The sequence below is a fragment of the Haliotis rubra genome, unplaced genomic scaffold, assembly GCF_003918875.1.
Source record: "Haliotis rubra isolate DU_JTF1 unplaced genomic scaffold, ASM391887v1 Scf419, whole genome shotgun sequence".
NCBI classification, from domain to species: domain Eukaryota; kingdom Metazoa; phylum Mollusca; class Gastropoda; order Lepetellida; family Haliotidae; genus Haliotis; species Haliotis rubra.
The window spans coordinates 551864-578616 of record NW_025767101.1 but is presented as its reverse complement, the minus strand read 5'-3'; the positions used below and the strand labels follow the sequence as shown (position 1 = coordinate 578616).

At 40.2% G+C, this 26753-nt stretch overlaps 1 protein-coding gene across 1 annotated transcript in view; it reads left to right on the top strand.

Moving 5' to 3' along the window:
• Positions 1-320: 320 nt before the first annotated feature.
• Positions 321-26753, top strand: part of LOC124288495 (aquaporin AQPAn.G-like) — a 52865-nt gene continuing 26432 nt past the window's right edge. The window contains exon 1 of the mRNA XM_046725013.1: positions 321-645. Coding sequence (XP_046580969.1) covers positions 448-645 — 198 coding nt within the window. The 5' untranslated portion in view covers positions 321-447. The remainder of the gene's footprint in view (positions 646-26753) is intronic.

Genomic DNA, 26753 nt, shown 5'->3' with positions numbered 1-26753 from the left:
ACATTTCATGAACATAACCACGTATGATAATCATAAGCTCATTAACACCTTTTTTCTTTCAACGAAATGACACATCTAATCTTTCACGAAGTGCCGCCGCACTTAAACCACCCATAACTATTCAATAAATCATTCTACTGTAGCCCGCAATCCCAGCTAGCCAAACACTACACAAAGAGCAAAAGCGACGTGTATCCACAGTGTATCAACTCCGATGGCCGTAGTAACGCCAATGACCCACAGGGCAACGTGAAGCACAACTCCAGTGCTTCTTATGAATGAGTGTAACTGTCGCAGCAGTCACGTGACACTGGTGACCAATATAAATACATGTCAAACACTTCGCACGAGCAATAGATGCTGCTTGCTCGCCTTGTGTCGTCTGCTCGAACGCAGTGCTTGTTCTTCCCAGCAATTAGGTCTTTGTTCATCGGATAATCATTCACCATGGAGGGGTATTTCATGTATGTCGCCAACAAAATTGATTCAATAAGATTCGGACCTGGCGCAGCAGGAAAATTATTTGATTTGCGAGAGGCGAAATCTTTTCCGTTTTGGAGAGCAGTTTTAGCCGAATTTTTGGCGACATTAATGTTTGTGTTTCTCGGATGTGCGTCTGCGATTTTCGACAGCGATAAAGTCAAGGTAGGTGGATTGTTTATTCGGGTTTTTATGTGTCTTGTACTCGTACGTTCGTAGATCAGCTGCGATGCCTTACCTGTGCGAGCAATGGCAACGGTAACTTCAAAGATTCTCCTCCAGTCTTTGTGTCCCGAGAAGACATAGATCGATAATTCCCCTCATCGCGAGAAAAGCTCGCTCATCCATCCTCAAAAGTATTTGAATATGAAACGTACAAGTACAATTCTACAATTTCCTCCAATGTCGACAATAACTGTACATTGTCTGAACGGTCTTGACTTGTGGGGTTGTTTTTGGGCGACTTGAAATCTATTAACAGTATTGTTAAAAGACGATGCACTCTGCGGTTTGACTTCTTTGCTCGTGTAAGAAGAACCATTTCAAGTGAAAGTCCAAGGTCAACAATAGACGGAAACCTGCCTTTCCGGGCGTTTCTGTTGGAGGAGTAGAGTATATACATAATTGCAGACTCTCTATATACACAGACCGACATTACTTTCTCTTTCTACCAATGGTGCATTACCTTTGGTCCCGAAACGGTTGTCCGGATTATGGAGGTTTCGCTACATATAGACAATGTCATGGTAATTTGTTATAACTGTAACTATGCGTACTCTCTATTGATTTGTTATTCTCATGCCATGTGTTGGGAGTTTTAGCTCTAGTTTGTATTTGTTGTCTCCTGTTTAGATTCGAAAATTTATATGATATATTCCATACTAAAGAGAAGATATAACATGTACCAAATGAAATAATCTGAAATATACTGGGATGGCATAACTAAAGAATTCTACACACAATTATTGTACTTAATTCTGTGAGAAAATGGGTTAACGTTATAACGAACTTATTAAGTACTATTTGGTAGATTGAGATTGTAAACAACAGAGGCTGCAATACTGTTTTATTTAAAGAGGCGTTTAACTCACTCACCCTATCACTCACTCACTCATTACATGGTAACACGAGTATCCAAGATATTAATCTGACCAGTTCGTGTTTCACCATTGTGTGTAGACGGATGTATGTTGAGGGAATTTGGCTGCTAACTCACTCTAATAGGAGGATGTTACAGAAAGGCAGATTTCCTATTAAAATCCGATAGAGGTGTATTTTCAGTCAAATTGCAATGCATATGACTTCTCAACAGGCTTCAGACAAAGTCTCCACGGGGTTTATTACTTTGAAGTGCATTTATATAATTTGATTATTCGGAAGACGAATACGAGGTCTACTCCATCTACTCCATAATTACTAATGTCAATGTCACTTAAACAAATGATATATTCCAGTTAAATTGCATACCTGATTTACAATTTTATTTAAGATTTTTCAAACGGGCTAAAACGCCGGAATGTCTCGAAACATTAAGTATATTTCCTGACAAACTGAAGTGACGTATTTCAAAGATGTCAGTCAGTGAATACGAATATATGTTTGGGGGTCATAAGCACTTGTAGACTAAGGCTTAGTCTCTGAATATATATAATTTTGATAGTAACAAACAAGCCCATTTTGATTGAAAAGGAGCCCTAGGGAGACCAGAGATTCAGAACCTGAACCTGGGAAAATCTAGACTTGCTTCGTTTAGGGCTTTAGTACTACAGGGAAGGCTAGGCTTTAGGGAAAATAATGTGGTTCAGGGACTGTGAGACAGACTAAATCACTTGTAGTGTGCGCAGATTTTAACTGAGGCTTGGCGTGACTTCTCCTTCTTAAATTCCTTTGTAACTGGATCCTAAACAAATCGGTAATGGCTCTTTCGCATTGTCAGCATAATGTCTTATGAATATGTGGCTTTCGTCTACACCGATTATACGTGTTCAGAAGGTCACGAAATGTAAACATGGTATTGATGACGACCGCGTGACAGAGCTGTCTAATGATGTGAGTGTGTTTATTGTTTAACGCCAGACTCAGCAAAATGCCTGTTATTACACGGCGATCATATATCACCGAGTCAGACAATCCAGTGATTGACATCATGAGCATCGATCTACGCCGACAGGATACGATGACATGAATCAACATGTCAGTGAGTCTGATATCCCCATCCTTCATTAGTCGACCCTTACGACTTTCATGGATTGAAGAAAAACAATAGGCTTCTCACATCTTTACCATGAAACATGGTTTTAACCCCAAAACCCTAGACTGATAAAAACGTGCGTCAGACTGATGACCACATTAATGGAATATGGCGTAAACCTAAACTCACTCACTCTAAATAATCTAAAACGGAGGTGTGTTTTTGTAATAATTTGTCTGAGACCTTGTATCCCTTACCCATGAAAGGATTCGGTGGTCATTGGTTCAAATCTCTCAGTAGAAACTGCCGATGCCACAACGACCACGTCTACGATGTATAAATCCTGAAAACTGTTTCTAAGTCATCTGGCCGTGTTGCTCATTCTAACCAATAACATAAAAAGGTCCTTGCCTTGTTTCTAAACAAGAAAAGCGGGGCAAGCGTTGTGCGAAATGTTATGATGTCCCGTTCTGGATGCAGTTGACGGTTGTTGAGCCTGGGGCGTTATGTCAGAACACAGAATCCCTAGCTGTCCGTGAGACATGTATGTCAATTATCATTGCGATATGGGCTCCGAAGCAGAATAATGAGGAGGGTCATAGAATAGCGCGCACCGTGGCCCCAGTTCAAGATCATTGTAACAAAAATACGTAACGCAGACTTACGACGGTCGTACGTAACGCAGACTTACGACGGTCGTACGTAACGCAGACTTACGACATCCGTAGCGTTCCGACAGCTTTATCAAACGACACTATCCTATAAAGATTTGTTTCAGACGGCTTAAAAACTTCGTGTTTGTTTTCTTGTCCTTTTTTGTTTTCATTTTGGTGCCGAAATTGAAATTTGTTATGATGCATATTCGAAAACCATTGTCGAAACTACCCTGCAATGCAAATTATAATATATGATTTTTAATTACCCTAAGACTTGTTCCAACACTATATATCTTTATTACATCAAATGTTTCGATTAAACTAGGTATTTGTCAGAGACTATGTATATATAAACGTAAAACAATACAGCACGGGTAGTAAATCAACCCATCGTGTTTTTAGACCAACGCTTATAAAAATACATTTCCCAAAGAAAAGGTTTGGCTGAATTCAATTCAATTCGGGAGGCGATGGGGTAACCTAGCGGTTAAGGCGTTCCCTCGTCTCGCTGAAGACCCGGGTTCGATTCAAACCATGTGTGCAATGTGTGAAGCCCATTTCTGGTGTCTCCCGCCGTGATATTGCTGGAATATTGTTAAAGGCGGCGTAAAACCCAACTCACTCACTCATTCAATTCAGCGACGGACTTTTATGAACATTTTTGAAGGCGTGAATGGTAGCTTTACATTAGCGACTAACACGATTTCGCCGCTTTGTCGATACTATCTCAAGCCAGCACTTTCAGTTCAACATCCGATCAAGCAATATAAATTTATGGTCTAATGTGGGGCCACAAATTCTTATGATTGGTTCATAACGTGCAAACAAATGCACGATGGTGTCGTACAGTAATACCTCAAGGTTGTTGTCTAGGGGCGACAACTGATGTGCTCATGAATAGTCGACTTACTCATGGCCCAAGTTCGTCCTTGATGCACAATATAACGAGTAGTATGGGTTATTGTGTCAATATTAGCCATAACAAGCCTATAAACCCGATTATCAGTGTTGTTTCATACAGATAGCCACACTGTATTTAGTGTTCAAATATGTCCTATCAAATAACGTCATCAGGTCGTTAAAAGTAGCACACGAATCTGTTCCCACACCATTACGTCAACTAATCTGTGCCGTTACCTTCGTAACAGCGCGGAATTCTCCAGTAGGAACACGAGTCAATATTGTGTTGATTAACCCTGAATATGGACATTGACTGAAGAGTATTTATTACTTAGCTTCAACACGGGATAGTTGTTCAGTGTCTAGTGTCAAATACTTGAGGTTTTCGGGCAGGAGGCGTTTCCCTACACAGCGGACTTCATTCAGGTGCTTTTACTTCAGAAGGGACCTGTCTCACGAAGCGGTGTTAGCAGTACGACCGTTTTAACCTACGTTAAAGTGTAGGAACCACAGCAGTTACGATCTCTCTGTGGTTTGTGGTTTGTTCCTGCGTTACGACTAACGTAAGCGAATGTTCAAACATCAGAGTTACGATAGTCGTAATTTAACACTATAGCTAGATCGCTTTGTGGAACGCGGCCATTTTTGTTGTTGGTGGGGAGTGGGGTTGTGTGGCAGAATCATTAGGGCTGTGATGTGTGGCAGGTCGTCAGGAGGGGAGGGAGGCAGGGCAGGGACTGTTAGGTGAGCTCACATCCATGGCAACGGGTAAGATGACAAACCAAGGTCACAGTCCCCCTGTTGACGGTCATCTGATACAGCTCTACAATTACTCTAGTCATATGATACACAGGTATTGCCAACGTAAATAATCGGAGGGTTTGTTCAGTGTCAACCTTCGCGTTCTTACACCAGGACGTCGGCGCATTAAAGAACCCCGTTAGTACGAACCTCTTAGGACGTACTCCGACAACCCAGAATCCCCATATACCGCACGAAACGTCTACATATACAAAGAGTTAATGGTCTACAAGAATGGAGCAGAAAATCACCAAAGTGGTCTATGATTGGAATCAGTTCGAGTTAAATCCAAATCACTCACTCACTCACTGATTTGGTCGGAGTTTGTCATTTTCGCCAAATCGGTAAACGCCCGAAACCTGTTCCACTCCAGGCTCTCATTCCATAATTACGCTGACACTAGACTTCAAAATCGCTTTGAATCAAACTCAATCTCTGATTTGGAACGATATCATCCTTGTATTCGGAATTTTATTGTACGCAGTATGTTTAATGCAAAGAAGCCCATACAATGTTCAGCTCGCGCGTCCCATCCTCAGCTGTCATGTCGTGATCTAACTCTTATATTAAGATATGATACGACTGGAAGAATACTACACGAATCGTTTTTCTTCGTGCCTAATACTACTGGTACACATATACAAATGGCGTCATTCAAAAGGTGACGCCCAGCTAATAAACGCGGCTGGCTTGAACAATATGGAGTGAGGTACCATCTAGTACTGTAGCTTAATTCACATATTTCATTATCGAAAGGGCATGTTAAAATATGTAGAAGTGTAGTTTACTGGGGGAGACGCTGCAAAATATCCGCAAGGAAAACGATTTCTTATCAAAACGCTAGATGGTACATAGCCAGGGCCCTCATGCATAATAGTCTAGCACGAGGGACGAGATGTTTGTTGATATATATGTTTACAATGTAAAGGTCATGTTTTTCAATCAAGCACGGATAAACTGTTTTGGAAAATGGAGCAGGTGCCCCATTACAACATCCCAGATGAGTTTGGTAATTTCAATTGTCTCCTTTGGTAATTTCAATTGTCGTATCATATCACCAAGTGTTTTTGTTTTGTATACTATAACATATTAAGCGTGCTTGACGGTGACAGATAAACCCTTGCGACCTTCTCTGATTCTAGACTGATTTTCCTCCCTTTTCTAAATTCACCCTGAATCCACCCCTCGCTAAATCCTCCATTTTCTAAATCCTCCCTGAATCCTCCATTCTGTAAATCCTCCCTTCTCAATATCTACCCTGAATCCCCCTTCTCGAAATCCGTCCAGAATCCCCCTTCTTTAAATCCATCCTGAATCCCCCATCTGGAAATCCGTCCTGAATCCCTTCTCTGGAAATCCGTCTTGAATCCCTTCTCTTCTCGAAATCCATCCTCGAATCCTGAATCCCCCATCTCGAAATCCGTCCTGAATCCCCCTTCTCGAAATCCACCTTGAATCCCCCTTCTCTAAATCCACCCTGATTCGTCCTTATCCTTGGGGTTCTCCTATAATTCAGGTTTAAGCTGCTAGCTGTCAGCAGTGCTATTATTCTGGAAAAATGACTAGTCAATGACCTCGTATGGATGGTTTTAGCAATATCCATTCAAAATCATGACAAACCCACCTCTACCACCCATCTGAGGAGTTGAGTCTGAATTACCCAGAAACGAAATATACAACACGCTCAACTTGGCGTGTTATGTCTTTAGAATGACTTGCTATCATCCTTACAGCTGCTCTGCTTTTCAACTGTGGACATTACGAGTTTCATTTACAACTCGATTTCGACGCCCATTTGTTAAACATTTGGCCTTTTTGAATGTGTTTGGGGAACATTATGCAGAATGCCTATGAATAGGTATCAATGCAACAGTTGTCAAAGGAATGGTGGTGCGCAAACCGTTCAATATATTTTGATAACAACTTTGCTGAATAGAATGTGCTGTTCTACCGACGTGCTATTGTACGAAAAACGATTTATATTGATGGAGTAAAAGTAGGCCTCAGAATACAGAGGAGTGAGTGAGTGAGTGAGTGTTGCAATTTTAGCTTTAAATAGAATCAAAGTATTTCGTCGTGTCTTCTTGCTATGGGAGAAAAGCTTGAAGTGATGCAGGTTTAGGTGTTCCCCAAGAGCCCAGACTCACCGATAAGCAGCTATCAAAACAAGAATTATACTAGGGCGAAATATTTGATTCGGACCCAGGATCATGGGCTTCTGGCATTCAAAAGGGACTCAGGGCCTAGATTTTCGAAGCTCTCTTAGCGCTAAGATAGGCGTAAGTGCCATACATTAACATTAACTTACGACTATCTTAGTTCTAAGAGAGCTTCGAAAATCTAGGCCCACCTCTGCATAGTAAAGTGCGGCGTCTTTGACGATTGGACGCTTCACGCCACTCCCTTCCAGAGAAATACACTGGACTGTCATCATCAACCTTGAGTTACAGTGTACCATATATCTGTTGTCTCGATAATACATTTAGGTCCCTATCTGTAGACATCAAACGTTCAATGTATCTGTCTATTTTGGTTCTTTTGATGGCCTAGTCCGTGGGAATTAGTGGTAATAATATAGAACAATCCCAAGTAACAAGTTCTTGCTGTCAGAGGAGACGAAATGGATCAGGTGGTCACGCTCGGAGAATTGGTTGACTGCATGCGATCGATCGATGGTAATGAAGTCAATCACTGAATTGCCTGGCCCAGAAGTACTTACATTCCAACGTCTGGGAGGACTGTTATTGAATGTGTGTATAATCAAGAATGGCCACCGAAACTAGCATAGATTTGAAAACAATAGAATGTATAGGTCGCATGGTCGATATTGCCCTCCTATCGCGATCCTTGATGATTCTTGTGGTGCTTGTAGGATTGAACCAAAGCTGGAACCATCTTCCATTCGCGTAAACTGCCCCTCTCACAGAGACGAGGGCCGGTGGAGCATGTTAAGCTTACCTCTTCGCAAACACCGGGTGTCATCACTATAACAGTGGTTCTTCAACACAAACAAGTGTCCTAGCTGGAGCAATACGATGGCTTTTGTTATGATAATGAACATGTTTTGTCGCTTTTATTTAAATCGACGTTGGCCGTAATAAAGTAAAACTCTTCAAAATCTGAATGTCGCTGATTTGACTGTGGAAGGGAATCTTCTATTCTTGTCCTATTCATGGCAACCCACTGGCAATTGTTTCTTGATGTGTGTAATATGCGGTGACGACTCCAACAAACACGGATCTCTCTGCTTGGCTTATGTGTAAGGTCAAAGTTTGCTGACCTATATACGCTTTGTATTTACCAGCAAACATGTACAGTATGGCTGTTACGGTTCACTCGGGTATTCGGGGAATCGAACCGCACCCCTTCATGAAATCAGTTCGTACGCGATCACCAGAATCGAATATTCCTGCATTTTAAAAAAGGTCTTTTAACTTGAATTTGTGTGTTATATGCTAATGCACACGGGTTTCACATCTAGCTGACACACAGTGATGTCACTGGCATACTGTCCATAGCACCGTTAAACTCAACACACTCACTTACTCATTACTGCGACCGGTGAAGATCCGGCTTGGAGAATTGGTCTGAGTCACAGGACTAACAGGATCGGGTGGCCAGCCTCGCTGACTTGCAGTTGGTTGACATATGTCGTCCTGTTGCACCTCCGTAGCTTGTGAGGTCAATCACTGGATTTTCTGGCCCAGACTCGGTATTTACGCCGTTATATGGCTGGGATAATGCTGAGTGCGGCGTTCAACAACAAACCAACACAATACGGCGGAGTTTCTTCGCCATTTAATGCCGTAACATCACTCACTCACATAATTACCTTCATGGAGTTGGGACCCGAGTGGGTATTTCCAGTATATAGACGTGATAACAGGGTGGATAGCACTATAGAATCAGTGAAACATTGGTGAGAACATTTTGCTAAAGCCGTTCAGATAAGGAATAGTACCATGCCATTATCGTGAGTTGGGTTGAGTTGGGTTTTGCGTCACATCGGCATTATTCCAGCCATATAGTGACGAGAACAAGTTTGCATTAATAGACATTGTAAGTACATACTCGGAATGAGTTTTATTTCAAAAACATGTATTCATTACATTGTCATTTAAAAGCAGAAAAAGTCATAGCACCAATTTTAAGATCGTGAGTACTATTAATATTATCATTATAGTCACATTGTAATATTTGATTCAACAGCAGGATATGATTATGGCGTAAGGGACTATTGTTCCATCCCATGGGTGGGGCTGGGTAGGGTTAGGGTGGGTCGTGTCTTTAGGGAGTGCTGTGGTTGAAGTGGGTGGGTGGATATTGATTATATAGCAAAGGATGGATTCCTATGTGGCTGAGGTAATTCTTTGTTATGAAGTCCGTCATCTACTCGCTCCACCTTCAAATCTGGAACGTTAATAGTGTAACGGTTGATGTTCAGCTATGCCCCACTAACGCCTCCGATTGTTCCCACCTCAGTCCCTGACGTCTGATCAGACATTTCCCGTCCCCTGCACGTGCTCTGGTGTTTGAGTGACGAGACCTCGCCACCCAGTGCACAATGAGACAAGAGTTGGGAGTTTGTGGGGCAAAGAAATGTGTTTGCTTAGGCTCAGAGGGCTTAGGTCTGTGTTCTCAAGACGTTACCACTGTTAACAGCAAGGGCTCTGTATAAGGGGATCTGAATGAAGGCCATGTTAGCTAGGACTTAGACAGTATACGCTCGTTCTATCTTTAGACAGGACCTCAACGAGGACATTCTCTTGTAACCGATCTAATGAAGTCCCTCTCGTATACTGTTCCATTTCTACATAAAACACTTAACCACAATGTATCCTAAAAGATTTATAGGGTAATATTTTGATAAAAGAAACGGATGCCTTGTTGGCAATAGATTCTTTTCTCTGACCCGCGTCGGTTATTTTCAGGTATTAGGACAACCGGTTTAATCCTTGTGAAAATACAATTAAACTGCAGAGGATTTAAAAAACGTATTTCAACTCCGACATCAGGAACGTTTCGTTTCACCGTTGGAGTCGCAGTCTGGGAACTAAGTGCTCGACGTTTGATTCAGGACAGATCAAAGCCCAAGCGGACATTTTTGTGACCGACGAAAGTGATTCAAACAAAACAACAGTTTACCTTGGAAATTTAAAACGTTTACGCCAGAGATAGCACGTGTACTGTTACAGGTGACGAGCGTTTAATCCAAGAAATACATAATGAATTAATAAAATCCATTGATAAATATATACCAACATACAAAGAGTAAAATTCAGAAGGAGCCGAAACTAATGTTTAATTTCAGAAATTATTCAATCTGGACTTACAAATAAGTTCAGACTTGAGTCGGACTCCTATGTAATACATTCTTTAGGGGTTGGGCTACGGACCGAGTTGGGTTACTGGTTTAGATATAACCCAGGGTGGTGTTTTGTGTTTTAGGGTCTGTAGGGGGGTTGGGATATGAGAATATATGGATATGATACATGCGGGTGTGTATGTGAAGCGTGAGACAAGGGGTGTGAGGGATTTAATCACTCGAGGTATACATTAATGAATGAAATAATCAATGTGTGTTAAGCTCCATACACCGATGGATCATGCTAATAGGCAATAACGTCATTACCCCGTATAATGGATCCGTGTACACATGATTTTATTTTCACTTCACAAGTCAATTGGGGTCTTTCTGGTAGCAATGAGTGAGTGAGTAGTTTTACGCTGCTTTGAGCAATATTCCTGCAATATCACGGCGGGGGACACCAGAAATGGGCTTCACACATTGTACCCATGGGGATTCGAACCCGGGTCTTCAGCGTGACGAGCGAACGCTTTAACCACTAGGCTACCCCACCGCCCGTCTTTCTGGTTGGAATCAAGACCAAATTCTTAGTAATCAGTGACACGATATATAGTAAACCACGGTTATAACGAACTCAAAGGGGCCACTAATTTAGTTTTAAACGTCATACCCATTTCGACCAAAAACAACAAGTAGGAAAAACAATACCCCAAAAAGCTAGTTATATACATGTTTGTTATAAGCGTAATTGACTGTAATGGCATGATAGAAATATCCATATTAAACCTATATAGTTTAGTTTTAGCCTGTGTCATCCACCTGCGTATTTACGTAATGATTGATCATATATGTAAATATACACACACATATACATCCACACACGTGTTATATATATATTTCCATGCCTGAACTTCACAGAAAGACGTCAGAATCTGTGTTTACACATCAAGGATTCGCATCGGCGGTGAAAATCGAAACTGTCTCGAACGAGAGTGAAAGACAAGTTGATTGTTAATGTAAACACTGCGATAACGATCAGGTGGGGTTTCTACTGTTAACTACGTCTGCAGATGCCAGGACGGTTATACCTACTAAATGGTACGTTGAGAAGCCTTTGTGCACGTGTAGTCATTATGTGTGTTTGCATCTTGTTATGGCTGTGTCGCAATTACCTGCAGCGATACCGAAATTACTTTGATAGATGTTAATTGTTACAAAGTTTTCGTGTGATCGAAACTTGGTAACGATTTCTAGAGGGTCGTTCGGGTGTAACTATCTCGATTCCCAGTGAGTAGAGACCCGGGTTCCCAATACATAGACGTGATTCGAGACCCGGATGGGATTCCAAGGATTTAGACGTGATTCGGGACCCGGCTGGGATTCCTAGTATTTAGATGTGAGTCGATCGAAGATCCGGGTTGGATTCCCAGTATATAGACGTGATTCGAGATCCGACTGAGACTCCCAGTATATAGACGTGAATCGAAGACCCGGGAGGGTATTCCCGGTATATAGACGTGAATCGAAGACCCGGGTGGGTATTCCCAGTATTTAGACGTGATTCCAAACGCGGGTGGGATTCCCAGTATAAAGACGTGTTTCGAAGACCCGGGTGGGTATTCCCGGTATATAGACGTGATTCGAAGACCCGGGTGGGTATTCCCAGTATATAGACGTGATTCGAAGACCCGGGTGTGTATTCCCAGTATTTAGACGTGGTTCGAAGACCCGGGTGTGTATTCACAGTATTTAGACGTGATTCGAAGACTCGGGCGTGTATTTCCAGTATATATAGACGTGATTCGAGACCCGACTGAGACTCCCAGTATATAGACGTGATTCGAGAAGACCCAGTATATAGACGTGATTCGAAGACGCGGGTGTGTATTCCCAGTATTTAGACGTGATTCGAAGACCCGGGTGGGTATTCCCAGTTTAGACGTGGTCCGAAGACCCGAGTGGGTATTCCCAGTATATAGACGTGATTCGAAGACCCGGCTGGGTATTTCCAGTATTTAGTCGTGATTCGAAGACCCGGGTGTGTATTCCCAGTATATAGACGTGATTCGAAGACCCGGGTGGGTATTCCCAGTATTTAGACGTGATTCGAAGACCCGGGTGGGTATTCCCAGTATATAGACGTGATTCGAAGACCCGGGTTCAGTTCCCAATGCTAGTAGACGTCATTGGACCCCGGATGGGATTCCCGGCACTTAGACGTGAGTCGAGGAACTGGGCGTTAGTACTATTAGTGTACCGTAAGTTAGGGATCTGCGTTCGACTCTCAGTACTTAGTTGAGACACGGGTTTCCATCCACAATTCTAAGACCTTGAAAGATTTCACGAATTCTCAAATCGGTGAAATATCGCTCAACGTGGTTTCAATTTTTAAAATGTACATTTGTATTTTTGCTTTCCCTGTTGCAGAGGGTAATAAAAGTCGAAACAAGATCAAGCTGTGGAGAGTTACATCTGAATACATTGTTTAATTGACTAGAAATAATGAGTTTTATGTCATAAAACGAAATAATTACACCATTCACACATATATTTAAACTAGACATTTACATTTGAAGTAGAAACGGATAAATTATTTATAATGGATATATGCGCACCAACATACAGAACTAAATTCTCATCAAACAGAGAGTGATAGATCATCCACTAACCAGGGTGGATACAGCAGTTTGGGAAAGGGGGGTTTGCACACAATTGAGAAAAGGAGGGTGCACGCTTCATTTTCACCCGAGTTTCAATGTTCATTTAACATACTTTCAGCACAAAAGGGGAGGGGTGTTGGGGGGGGGGACACCCCTGTACAACCCCACCACCACCACCCCTGGATTCGCCTATGGTAACTCACTCACTCATATGGATATGTCGTTGACATTTGATAGTGCTTGTGGACGAATGGTGTTTGACAATGCATTAAGCAATATAGTCAAGCTGTAGGACGAGGTATGGAAACCATCGAGTATGAGCCACGCAGATCTTGACATAACAATACTGCAACTAACCACCCTTCACAAGCGTCACGCAACCAACCTCGGAGACTGACCGCCGTCACGATCAATGAGTCTAGTTTTGTTTGCAGATCTTCTCTGTCAATAGGGTTCATATACGCGGCCTGCACGATTTCCGTGATATCGCGATTTTGTCCATTCACCAGAGATGTCGCATACGCTGCCCGTATAGTATGTCCTAAGATACAGGAAAGCTAGTAAGTGCAGGTCTCAGGCAAAACTGGGTGACTGGCCCCTCGAATATTGATTTATGCAAATTACTGACTTGTGTACTATCACGGTCATGTACAACGTATATGTATTACATAAGACCTACAAGTACGTACTGTGTGGTACACCTACAAAGGGATTATAATAGCGTTATTGAAACGGGTTGGACGACCTACGGGTTTCAATATTATAGGTAACATAGGGTTTACGCTAAGCAGATGGAGTGAGTTTACTCCGCTTTGAGCAATATTCCAGCAATATCACGGCGGGGGACACCAGAAATGGGCTTCACGCATATAGTACCTACTTGGGGAATCGAACCCGGGACTTCGGCGTGACGAGCGAACGCTTTAACCTCTAGACTACCCCACCGCCCCTACGCTAAGCAGAAAAATATATAAATATGTATATATGTTTGTGATGGCACGTTTTGAATACAAATGCTCGTGAATGTTAATTAAGGCTTTTTTTTTTTTTAAATCTTTTTATTTGTTCCCATAATTGAGTACAAGCATATAAAGTAAAGCAATAAATGCATAAATACATGATCAAAGTTCATTGGGTTCAACACAAATGTTAGGTCAACTGATAGCATAGAGAGAATATACCCCAGTAACAATTATTCCCCTTTCATTAAAGATTACGTCAGAAATTAAATATTGAGAATAAAGGAAACCATTTGTCTGAAAATTTATCAGATTTATTGTTCCTTCTGGATATGAAATTTTTAACCGTATAAATGTCTTTCAAAATTTTAAAAAATTATTAACTTTTGGAATTATTTTCTTCAAAGTGCAAGTATATATATATATTTTAGTAGATAAGATTATATGATTTAGCAATGGCTTATTACCCAAAATTCCAAACCAAACCAAGGTCTTTGTTATTTCAAATTTCTGTATATTTTGGATTATCCAGTTTTCCAGTTCCTTCCAGAAGGTTTGGGTTACAACACATTCCCAATATACATGACATAAAGTTTCACTATCAACATTACAAAGGCTACATACTGCATTGTCAACCAGTTTCATTTTCATAAGTTCTTTTTTTTGTATAAATAATTCTGTGCAAAATTTAAATTGAAAGTCTAAAAGTTTTACATCTTTCACATTCCTTCTGCAAATATTAAAAATCATACGCCAATCAAAATCAATATCGTAAAATAAGTTTTCCCATTTTAGGCAAATATGAGGTTTAATATTGTCAGATAAGAGTTTATCATAAAATAATCTTGAACCTTTTTTCAAATCCATAAAATCTTTATAAAGAAAGTTATCATCCAGATCATTGTTATGTATATTTCTGTATTGTTTTATGGTCAATTTCCATGATTCAGGTATGATATAGAAAACATATCGAAGATCCATATATGTACCTCTAATATCAAATTTGAACTTCAGATCTTCAAGAGACATAAAACCATCTTCATTACAAAGGTCCTTAATTGTTAAAATTCCATTTTTAGCCCAATGCCTGATAAAGTGATTTGGGTTTTTGAAATTACTATTCAGCCATAAAGGTTGTGCTAAAATTCCTTTAATGTTTTCTGCTTCTATGGTATTCTTATTACAGTATAATTTCCATGCCAATAAAACATCTTTCCAAAAAGGATTATCAATTTCAACAATATTCTGAAAATTTGCTCCATATTTTAGTATATCATTTAATGGAAACTTGCATGGATTACTCATATTTGTTTTTCTCAAATAAAGTCTGAGTGTGGATAATTTCATGGCATTAACAAAGGTTTTAATATCTATCATGCGTAAACCCCCTTCTGTATAATCCTTTTTCAAAGTGCTAAGTTTAATTTTATCATTTTTGTCGTTCCAAATGAATCTGAAAAATAGTCTCTAAAGGGAAGTGATAAATTCATCAGCTGGATTAGGTAAAGAATTGAAAATGTGAACAAGTTTTGAAAGAGCCAATGTTTTAATTACAGTGATTTTGCCGATCATTGTGAGATGTCTTTTTCTCCATGTTGCCAATAATCTATTAATTTCTTCAAGTCTTTTTTGTGTTGATTACCCATAAGTCATTCAATTCAGGTGTGAATTTAATACCCAAAACTTCAAATTCCTTTCTTTGCCAATTAAGGCTCTTTTGTCCGTAAACCATTTGATATTGAGAGGTTATTTAAACGGTGTTTGACGATGCATTTAGCAATATTCACGCTAAAGCACGAGGTATGGAAATAATCGAGTATGACCCAAACAGATCTTTGCTTGAAAACACGTGCAATGATCAACAATCCACAAGTCCAACTCAGCCAGTCTCGGGGTCTGACCGCCGTCCATTTCAATGGAGCACGTGATACAGGGATATTTGTTTACTAGGTTAGTTGGTTTGTTGCTGAACGCCGCAATCAGCAATATTCCAGCTATATGGCGGCGGTCTGTAAATAATCGAGTGATCAACAGCATGAGCATCGATCTACGCAGTTGGGAAACGATGACGTGTGTCAAACAAGTCAGCGAGCCTGACCACCTGATCCCGTTAGTCGCCTCTTCCGACAAGCATGGGTTACTGAAGATCAATATTCTAACCCGGATCTTCGACCAGGAACCCAAGCTGTTTATAAACAGAATGCGCATTGTTTGATACGTTTTCACTGTGACATCAATCGGAGACACTTCTTTCACTCTGAGACACGGGTGGCCCAGTCACCTAAGAAGCCGCAATTCGCTTTGTAGAGTTGCCTCCCTTAGTTACGACAGGTACCTGTGATTGTGTTTCCAGGTTTGCCAACATCCTACCCGTGCTCGTGGTGTTCGCTCGAGCGGTAAACCTTCGGAACCCTTCACCTCGGACTTCACTCCCACCTCAGGCTGACACGCCGTGATGTAAACGGAATGTGTTCCGAGCGGCAAAGAACCAATTAACTCACATACTTTCATTTCGTGTCGTGAAGATACGGCAACGCCCTAGTGACAAAATCCGGGTTGTAAACACCTGTCACGGGTGGGATTCACAGAGGATGTGTTATTCGCGATCGATCACCATCATTACAGTATCACAACGGGGAAATGGCAGCGTTAAAGTCCTCGCCACTCTAAATAGAAGCATGCAATATTTAGCAGTTGAAAATAGAAGCATGAAATATTGCAATACTTAACAAAGGCAGATGCACGTGTGCTCATATTTAGTCAGCTGGAAAGGAACATTACTTACACTTCAGGTGCGGACACAGCTTTTTGTGAAAGGGGGTTGGGGGCATTTTCACCCGTTTTCACGCGAGTTTAAATCGTCATTTGATAAACTTTCAGGACGAGGGTGGGTGGGTGTGTGCGGACCTCTGCACCACCCTCTGGATCCGCCTATGCTTACACTAATGACAAAAATTGCAATTTGCTCTTTCTATACATCTGCCCGGAGGGGTTTCAGTTCATGCTGCTGATGTAAATATGCTGCACATCCCACTGTATGTAGTCACTAACCTGTGATGAAGCATTACTAAGCTTCATCCGCGATACACGATCCCAGTGATTTAATTACTAGGGGTGGCTATTGCGGAGAATTTTTAATATTGCGATGCAAAAGTATATATTGCGATATGTATTGCAATATATTGCAAGATTTTTGTAAAACAAAAAAACTACTTATAATCGAGTTAATGCTTGATTTAAAAAGCAAAAACACCACAAAATCACTATGCTTTAGTAAAAACTTTTAATCGTGACAAAATAAATAATTTTTGGCACAAATGAAACAAGGAAAAGATCAATTTAGCATCAACACAGTGGTTACAAGTTTGAACAAGTTTCTCCACTCTCAAAAAAAGCAACTTGATCTGGTCAGGATATTTCCGAGATCACTGGTCATCAATGAGTAAATATTTAAACATTCAGATACAAAACATTGCGAAACACTTGAACAAAAATGAAGAACGCAACTTCAAACCGAACTTAACCTGATTTCCGGTGTGAAAAACGGAAATATCCGAAGATTTCCGAGTGTTTCGAAGTTTTCCGAATGCATGTCGAAATACCGATTTTCGATCAGCGTATCGCATTACGTATCGATTTCATGTCTGAACCGGTAAATACCGGTTATATTGCGCAGCCCTACTAATTACCATGCAAGAGGTTGTCACTTTAACATCATGCCACGAGCTATATATACATACGAAAAGATTGTAATTGGATAGAAATCTGCTAGCCTTTCATTAACAAATACATGTTTTTGTTTCGTCTACGTCTATCAATCACATGGCGTGACTTTCGTTGTCCAGTGTTTGTTTTTAGGCATTTTACGCATGATCGATCATGGAAATACATTGTTACAAGTTTTCTCTTTGCTTAATTCTTCGTGATCTGTTCATGTATGTCCTGGGCTGTAATTCGACCAATCGTCGATTTGTCGTCGTTAAACACATTTTCGAGGCTGTATCGGACATTTTAGCGTTAAATTTATTTTCTAATTTCTGAATGGCTACTTAGCTTGGTTGTTTAGATCATCTAGAAACAACACATAATGAAGATTAAATCGATTTTTTTAAAGTTCACTTCAGAGTGTCTGAATTTTCCATGGATAGACGACCTCACAAAAATAATTCAATATATAGCCTCATCAAAGAAACCGATATACCCATGATGTATATTAAACTGTATCAATATATGCACAAATTCATACACAGAACAAGCCCTTTCCCTGTTTATAGTCTTGCTTAATTATGTAAATGCTATGGATAAGATATAAGATTTCCCTTTGTGCCATGAAATATTTATCATATTATACTTGGCGATAAGCTTCGCCTCCAAGGGGGACTACTTTATCTACCAAGGCTGATATATTTCATATTAATAAAACAACATTTAATGGCCGACGTGTGTTTTGAGGTGCCTTGTGCCCAGCCAGCAAGCACGGACAGATGTACTGAAAGCCAATTTATCATACAGGTATTCCGAAAAGAATGACCGTAAATTACGAAAACTAGGCCAAGCTAATTCTCTCAAGTCGGAGAGTACAGAAAGAACCTTTTCAGGACTGTAGATGGTGTGACAGTTTGGAAGTTCGAATGAAAAGTGCTTCGTCATTTTCTGTTATGATTTGTGTCTTTCAAACAGTATCAAAGTTGGTACTTTCACCTGACCAACAAACTGAATGCCGCAGAATGTTTAACATGTTCATATGCTTCGTCATTCCGATTTGCCAACTATAAAGCATTGGGAAAAACCTGCTGACTAATCCTTACAGTTCTGATTTACTAATAAGTACCCGCCTTACTTACCATCAGGGCGGTATGGAACTTGTGGAACACACTGAATGTGTCTTAAATCAGTATTCTGCTAAGTCATTCTGGCTTTAGAAAACGAAATGCTATAAAACACCACGATAAACGGGTCAGCTTTATTAGCGAGTCTTGTTAGTCAATGGGCTTAAGGTATGCGGCCTGCACGATGTCCGTGACATAGCAGTTTTTTCCATTCACCACACATTCACACACATGTTGTATGTGTTTGAACGTATAGTAAATCCTATGATAAAGAAAATCAAGTAGTGCAAGTCTCAGACAAACCGGCTGACTATCCTCTCGAATACTGATTTATAACATTTAACGATTTACGCAGAGTCACGGCCATTTACGATATGACCTACATGTACTAACGCATGAATTACTGTGATGTATCAGACAGTGCATATGTATTACTCGCACGTATTCGTCCGTATTTTCATCAGTTAAACGAGGTCGCTATAATAACAATTCACGAAAATCAAAGTATCTCTACTCATTACAGATCCGAGTCAAGTCAAGTCAAGTTTATTGTATTCAAGGCCTCCGGCCCATATACAAGGAGTTACATACATATACATAATTACAGTACATAATACAATGGCAATTATAATGGTTATTGCTTAGATAACCTATCATTTCTCAAGACAACAGCATGTTTTACAAATAGAGAAAGGTTGCGGATAACAGTTTCATTTCTGGAAGTGAGAATTGAGACAAAGGCTATTGTTGGATATTTTGATAGATAATTACTTGAAATATATTTTCTTCTAAGATCATCATAATATGGACATACAAATATAAAATGAATTTCATCTTCAATAGATGAAGTGCATAATGGACAAATTCTCATATTTCTGTCTATAGACAATCTTCTACCTTTATTAATACTTAAATCTAATAAACCTAGTCGGAGCTGAACAAATGTGCGTCTGATATTTCTTGATGTCAATACAGATAAATATATTTCTGGTTGGATAAGGCTCTTAAAGGACCTATATAGATCATACCTTGAACTATTTTCGAGAGTCGAATGCCATTCATGATAGAACATATTAATTGACTGTTCTCGGAAACGTTTAAGAAACAGAGTTACATTACCCACTGTCTGATTTAACCATGCAAATCCAAAGCCATGGGAAAATAAAAGATTTCTAATATGTGAAGCCCAAGTTGTCTTGCCCATGCTATCAAGATGAACAAGCATATTATAAGCTATTTTAGGTATTCGTTGTTCATGCATTTCCAGAATCTTAAGCCAATACTTCAAACATCTGATTTGTGAATTTATATAAACTGGAAATCTCCCACATTCCCCATAAACCATACAATTTGGCGTTGCTTGTCCAACATTTAGAAATCTTTACAAGCTAAGAGATGAAGTTTCTCAAGACATTCTTGACGCTGAAACCCCCAAATTTCTGACCCATAAAGCATAATCGGTTGAATTTGTGAATCAAATAGTTTGAAAAATATGTTTGGAGTGAAGGCACCTATATTCTGAGAAACAGACATAACATTTATGAAAGCCTTCTTTGCACGTGATTGCAAATAAAGAACACTTTTTTTAAAATTCATCGTGTGAGAAAACATAAGACCAAGGTAGGTATAGTGATTAGCGATAGTCAGTAACTTGCCATTGAAAAACCATTTCTCTTTTGAAGCGACGGGACCGCCTCTTCTGAAGATTACAATATTTGTTTTCTCGAAATTAACAAAGAGTTTCCAGTCGTTTGTGTAACGTTCTAAGATATTGAGTTGATTTTGTAAGCCAATAATAGTATCGGACACCAAGATCACATCATCAGCAAAAAGTAGGATGAAGTAGTTGCAGTGATCTGTTTGATTAGCACTTTAGAAGTTGATGAATAATAAGAAAGGCGCGATACTTGATGGATAACAACTTCTTATTATATTAGACCCGTGAAGGTCCAGGTTAGACTTGATCTTCGGTAACCCATGCTTGTCGTAAGAGGCGATTAACGGAATCGGGTGGTCAGGCTCGCTGACTTGGTTGACACATGTCATCGTCTCCCAATTGCGTAGATCGATTTTCATCTATCGATCTACGGTAACCTGTGCTTGTCGTAAGAGGCGATTAACGGAAGGTATGCGGCCTGCACGATTTCCATGACATAGCGTTTTTTTCATTCACCACACATTCACACACATGTTGTATGTGTTTGACCGTATAGTATATATCCTATGATAAAGTAAAGCAAGTGAGTGCAAGTTGCGGACAAAATCGGCTGACTATCCTCTCGTGTACAGATTTATAACATCTACAGACTTTACGCAGAGTCACGGTCATATACGATGTTCACGTGTTCCTCATGACCTACATGTACCCATATACATACACTAAACGCCAAAAGAAACGTTAGCCTCCTTCCTTAATGACGGAGGTACCTATTTTCAGCTGGCGTTGTGATGCGTGGACGTCCACTTCTTGGTCTGTCTACGGTGATCTCAGTCTGTCTGAAGCCCTAAATAAGTCTTATAACCGTGATACGGTGGCATCCGAGGGCGTTGGCAACATCATTGTACGTCGACCCCATCTGCACCATCCCAATGGTTCTTTCTCTCTCTTCAGCTGTTCATCGTGGCATATTTCTCGTACTTGTGTATCATATCATGTATTCTAGGCTCTCTTCATACCCTATAGAATCATTCTACATGTGAAATGGCTGCTGCGTTTTGGCGATTGATATTGCAATATGTGTAAAACAGAAAATGGAAAAATGTTATTTTGCAAGCAAAAATGTTAACAAAGATAAATTTAGATGTTCCTAAAGATTATTTCACAATATCAAAGACATGTTTTAATTGTTTCCACTAATGCAAATCAGCAGAAAATGTTTTAAAAGACTGAAATCATAGGAATTATTATTTTACAATTTTACACACTCTATAACAGTTGTTTTTGTCTTTATACTTGAAAAATGGTGACTTTAAATGGTTTAACATTGTTCCAAAGTAGAATTTTATTTCAACCTTTCTTTTGAACATCAAAATCACTGTTATTGGTTATTTCGGCATGGACGAATATAGGACAATTCAACTCTGCTGAAAAATATGCATTTCACATATGAATGCATTTGAGACATCTATTTCGTGATTTGCATAAAGCTGTGTTGTTAAGCTTTCTTGTAAACTAATGCCTTCTAACATATCTGATAGTTTTTCAATAATTCATAACGGTAGGAGGGTAACGTTTCTTTTGGCGTGTAGTGTATGTACTATCATAGCTAAGCGCTATTGATAAGCGTTGGTCATTCAAATCAACACAGCCTACGGGTTTAATATTATAGGTAAGATAGGTTTATGATAAATAGAAAACTGAATAAATATGGTATCTATAGTCTAGCTTCAGTGTGGCTGAACTGTAATTTTCTTCAGTTTTTTCCCCAGACATATCTAGGTTATCAGTTTAAGTGAATGTTTTGAAAACAAATACTGAATCAGATTAATTTGTGTAAGGCCATCTCTTGTCCTTAAACCATTTAATACTAAGCGTATTGATTGTAGCTCAAATGTTAAAGGCGATTTCTAACTTTCATTAAATATTCAGTTACAAGAAACTCGGGTTGTATACAAATGCAAGCATTAACTGTCCACCCTACAAATTCGTCCCGTGGTACCTCGACTACAGTCTTGAGTAGTGTCCCAGGTCTAAGGAACGCAAGCTGATTTATAACGGTAGCGTACATTTTTAATTGCGTAATTGAATTTTTACCCAGTACCACTGTTTGCAGAGCAAACGTAGCCTTGTCATCATATATGTGACATTTACTGGCAAGGAATAGCGCTGAGCTGGAAGACGGGTCGCCGTGTATCTCAGGTGCTGCTACTTCCCGTGAATGTTGGTTTCACCTACTTGTACCATGATATGACTGTTCGAATCCCAGATTATTCCCGATTATGTTCTTTGGTTTGTCTGTACCACTCTTAAATGATCCGTGATACAATTAGCACGCTGCTGCACGGGGTGAACAGCTGTAGCGACGTGCGTGCAGTGCGTTGTGTGCATGCGTGCGCGCGTGTGCGCTAGTCCGAGCTATTTACGATTCTATAGTACTATGCGACTAAGGTACCATGTGGCAGTTTAACATGGATATTCCACTCACATACACTCAGTTACCTTTGCACGAGCCGTCCAGTCCTTGTTTAATCCCCTTGTGCCGACCGCCAGGCAGGGTAATAACAAATACCATCTTTTAACGCGACTGGGACCGAACCACCTTCATGTACATTCAGCTCTCCGGACAGTCGCTCCATTCTCTAGGCCTGGAGATGGTTGTGTTGAGAGCGATGCACTTAACTGGTTGAACATACAGCTTACCATAACAATGACTTGCCCTATCCACTTTAAACTCTTCACTAATACCGAGTGTCTATTCTGAAACAATGTTGAAAGACTAATGCACATATATAAAACTAAAAGCTGCTTTTAATCGGGCACATACTGGGATAGTCTGTCTCACAGTCCCTGAACCACATTATTTTCCCTACTGCCAAGCCCTCCCTGCAATGCTAAAGCTCTAAATGAAGCTAGTTTAGATTTACTCAGGTTCAGGGTCTGAATCTCACTGAATCTCACTAAATCTCCTTTTCAATTAAAATGTGATTATTTGTTACTCAAAAGTATACATATATTCAGAGACTAAGCGTGAGTCTAATACTGGGATTGTTTTAGCTCCTTGGACATGTCCTTTGAAATATTGTCCGCCATAATACCGTAACCTGTACAGCAAATTAAATACAATATCGTGGGTGGTTATGCAGAGTGTGAAAGGCTGATTTAGGCCGACGGGCACATGCCACATTAACAATGCGAGTGTATATCAATGCATACAAAGTAGGACAATATAAGCAAGAACACCATTTATATATTCATATGAAATCTCTTGTAAAAGTAGGGTCAGTTGAACGATTCTGACTATATTCAGCGTAACAATACTTGTCACCTGCAAAGAAGTGAATATTTATCGTTCCTATCAATAATACATTTACGTGTCATTCTATTGCTGTGACGCCAATCTCTGATCATATTAAGTAAGGTGTAGTATCGGATCCGTACCGGGGATTGACATAGGGGGCAGAGCGCACTTTTCGCTATGATAGTTGCGTCCCAGAAACCATGTTGCGCTCAAAATATGTTTCAAAGTTTACTTGTACGTAAAGGTGTCACCGAAGTGGTGGACGTTTGGGACCTACATTACATGTTGTCCTCCCACAGTACGTTGATGGGCGGTGGGGTAGTCTAGTGGTTAAAGCGTGCGCTCGTTACATCGAAGACTCGGGTTCGATTCCCCTTATGGGTACAATGTGTGAAGCCCATTTCTGGTGTCCCCTGCCGTTATATTGCTGAAATAACCATACTCTCTCTCTCTCTCTCTCTCTCTCTCTCTACCTCACACGGGCGGTGGGGTAGCCTAGTGGTTAAAGCGTTGGCTCGTCACGCCGAAGACCCGGGTTCGAATCCCCACATGGGTACATTGTGTGAAGCCCATTTCTGGTGTCCCCCGCCGTGATGTTGCTGGAATATTGCTAAAAGCGGCGTAAAACTAAACTCAGTCAGTCAGTCTTCCTCACTCACTCACTATTAGCAGTGGATGCAAGCCAGATAACGCCACTCAGATAGCGAATAAAGAGACAGAAAGAGAAAAATGCATCTTTTACTTCTCTCCATTGTCAAAAAAGTCTCATAATCTTTCGCGTATATTTACTCCGATCGTTCGATCAGTAACCAAACAACGTAGTAATGTTTCCATCACACTGACAGAAGATGCAGATGACAAGGTTTGGTGGGCCTGACACTGCCATGGAAATAAACACCATGTAACCATACACACATCACCGGGTGTATGTTTGCATGCATGTGATGATAAAAGTAACAGGGCGTTGGCAGAGACGGCTCTCAGTATGTAAATATACAACACACGTTTCCACAGTGACAAAGAAATAACGCGCCGATTGATATACGTGATGTAATTTTGATATTTTTTTGACAAAGCAAAACATATGAAAGGCATCCTATAAACATGTTACTTTGAACAGAAAAGACATCAAAAGATGATAGTATTTAGCGAGACATTATTGCCTACATATCATGGCTGTTGCAGTGATCTGTTTGATTAGCATTTTAGAAGTTGATGAATAATAAGAAAGGCACGATACTTGATGGATAACAACTTCTTATTATATTATACCCGTGAAGGTCCAGGTTAGAATTGATCTTCAGTAACCCATGCGTGTCGTAAGAGGCGACTAACGGGATCGGGTGGTTAGGCTCGCTGACATGGTTGACATATGTCTTCGAAACTTACTCCCATCACATCATGTTGTTTTAGTGTATCACTGGCCTCATGTTTGTTTACTTTGTTAAACATGTTTTCTTGGTAGTGCCTCATATATGTATATATATATACCCCCCCTCATACTCCCCACCATTCACCTGATGAAGGAGTAAGCATACACTCCGAAACGTCGTGTTATTCACAATAAAGAATTTAACATCCATAAATCTTGCTTTTCTTATGCATTGCACTTCTAAATGCCCTTCAAAGATTTGATATGTCTTCGGTTCCCAATTGAGCAGATCGATGCTCATGCTGTTGGTCACTGGACTGTCTGGTCCAGACTCGATTATTTACAGACCGCCGCCATATAGCTGGAATTTTGCTGAGGGCGGCGTAAAACTAAACTCACTCACTCTTATTATATTATGATGTGACGTTTCGGTATAGAGTCTTATACCTTGGTCAAGCAAGTGTAAAGTAATACAGCACAGAACCGACTGTTGCAGAGCTGTAGGGGGCGTTGGGGTAGCCTAGCCTAGTAGCCTTACTTGGGTGAGGCAGAAATGGGTTAATCACGTCTACACAATTTTACATGTCTGTGACTTCAAGAAACATAGATGTACTCTTAGCTGTGGATTGTATAGATTTTTTAAAACATAAAAAACCCCTTAGTCCTGTAGAGCTACGGTAATCGTAAGAGAATGTTAAAGACGATGAGTTACGATCTCGTTACGATAGTGTTTCGGTCGCTTTGTTGAATGGGAATGTATATGTTTTCGCTATTTTGATTCTTAAGTTTTTGCTGTTAGATTAATGCCTCCTTTATGAGGTTTCATAAAGAGATGTGACTGATCGCACTGAGACATTCACTTATAAATAATCATCAGATGGATGTACGTGTACCGGAGATAGGGTAATTAGATAGATTTAGAAATCACGTTGTCGTTGTCTGGACACTAAAAAACGTCAGTTTCGTAAATTTAATGATTAACAGGAAATATTCCAATAAAATACAGTAACATACCAATTTATACTAAAGTTTAAACTAAAGGTAAGTATATCGATCCCTCTAACGTAAATGCAATGTTGATGTGTTGCTAAGCAACGGTGACAATTTCCGGTCCATAACAGGAAGTCCACTTATGTCGTGTGCCGGTAATCGACCGTATGCACGGCGTTCTGTGTCCTCTTTCCCCGAAATAACACCATCTATCTTTTCTTAGTGGACTTAATGGTGGTCACGGATCTAACGGTACCGATGTATCAGGTGTTATTGATTCTGTAGCGTGTCCAGTGCTCTCAGTTACTGAGATAGTAATGTTTTAAAGTGTGAGATAGAAGATACTGGATGTTTATCTCTACACAATGGTAAACATGTAAACTGAAGTAGCTATGAGGAGTGAGGAAGTGAGTTTTACGCCTTTAAGCAATATTTCAGGAATGTCACGGCAAAGTAAATTTGTAATGGACTTCGTTCACTGTATCCATGTTGAGACTCGAACCCGGGATTTCTTCGTGAAGTTTGATACCCCTTCACACTTGAGGCGGAATGAGCCGGAATGCTGTCGGAATGAAAATTCCTGGAGATTCCTGGAAATTCGAACTGCATTCTAAAACTTCTTACTGCATTCCGAATGCACTCCAACTAT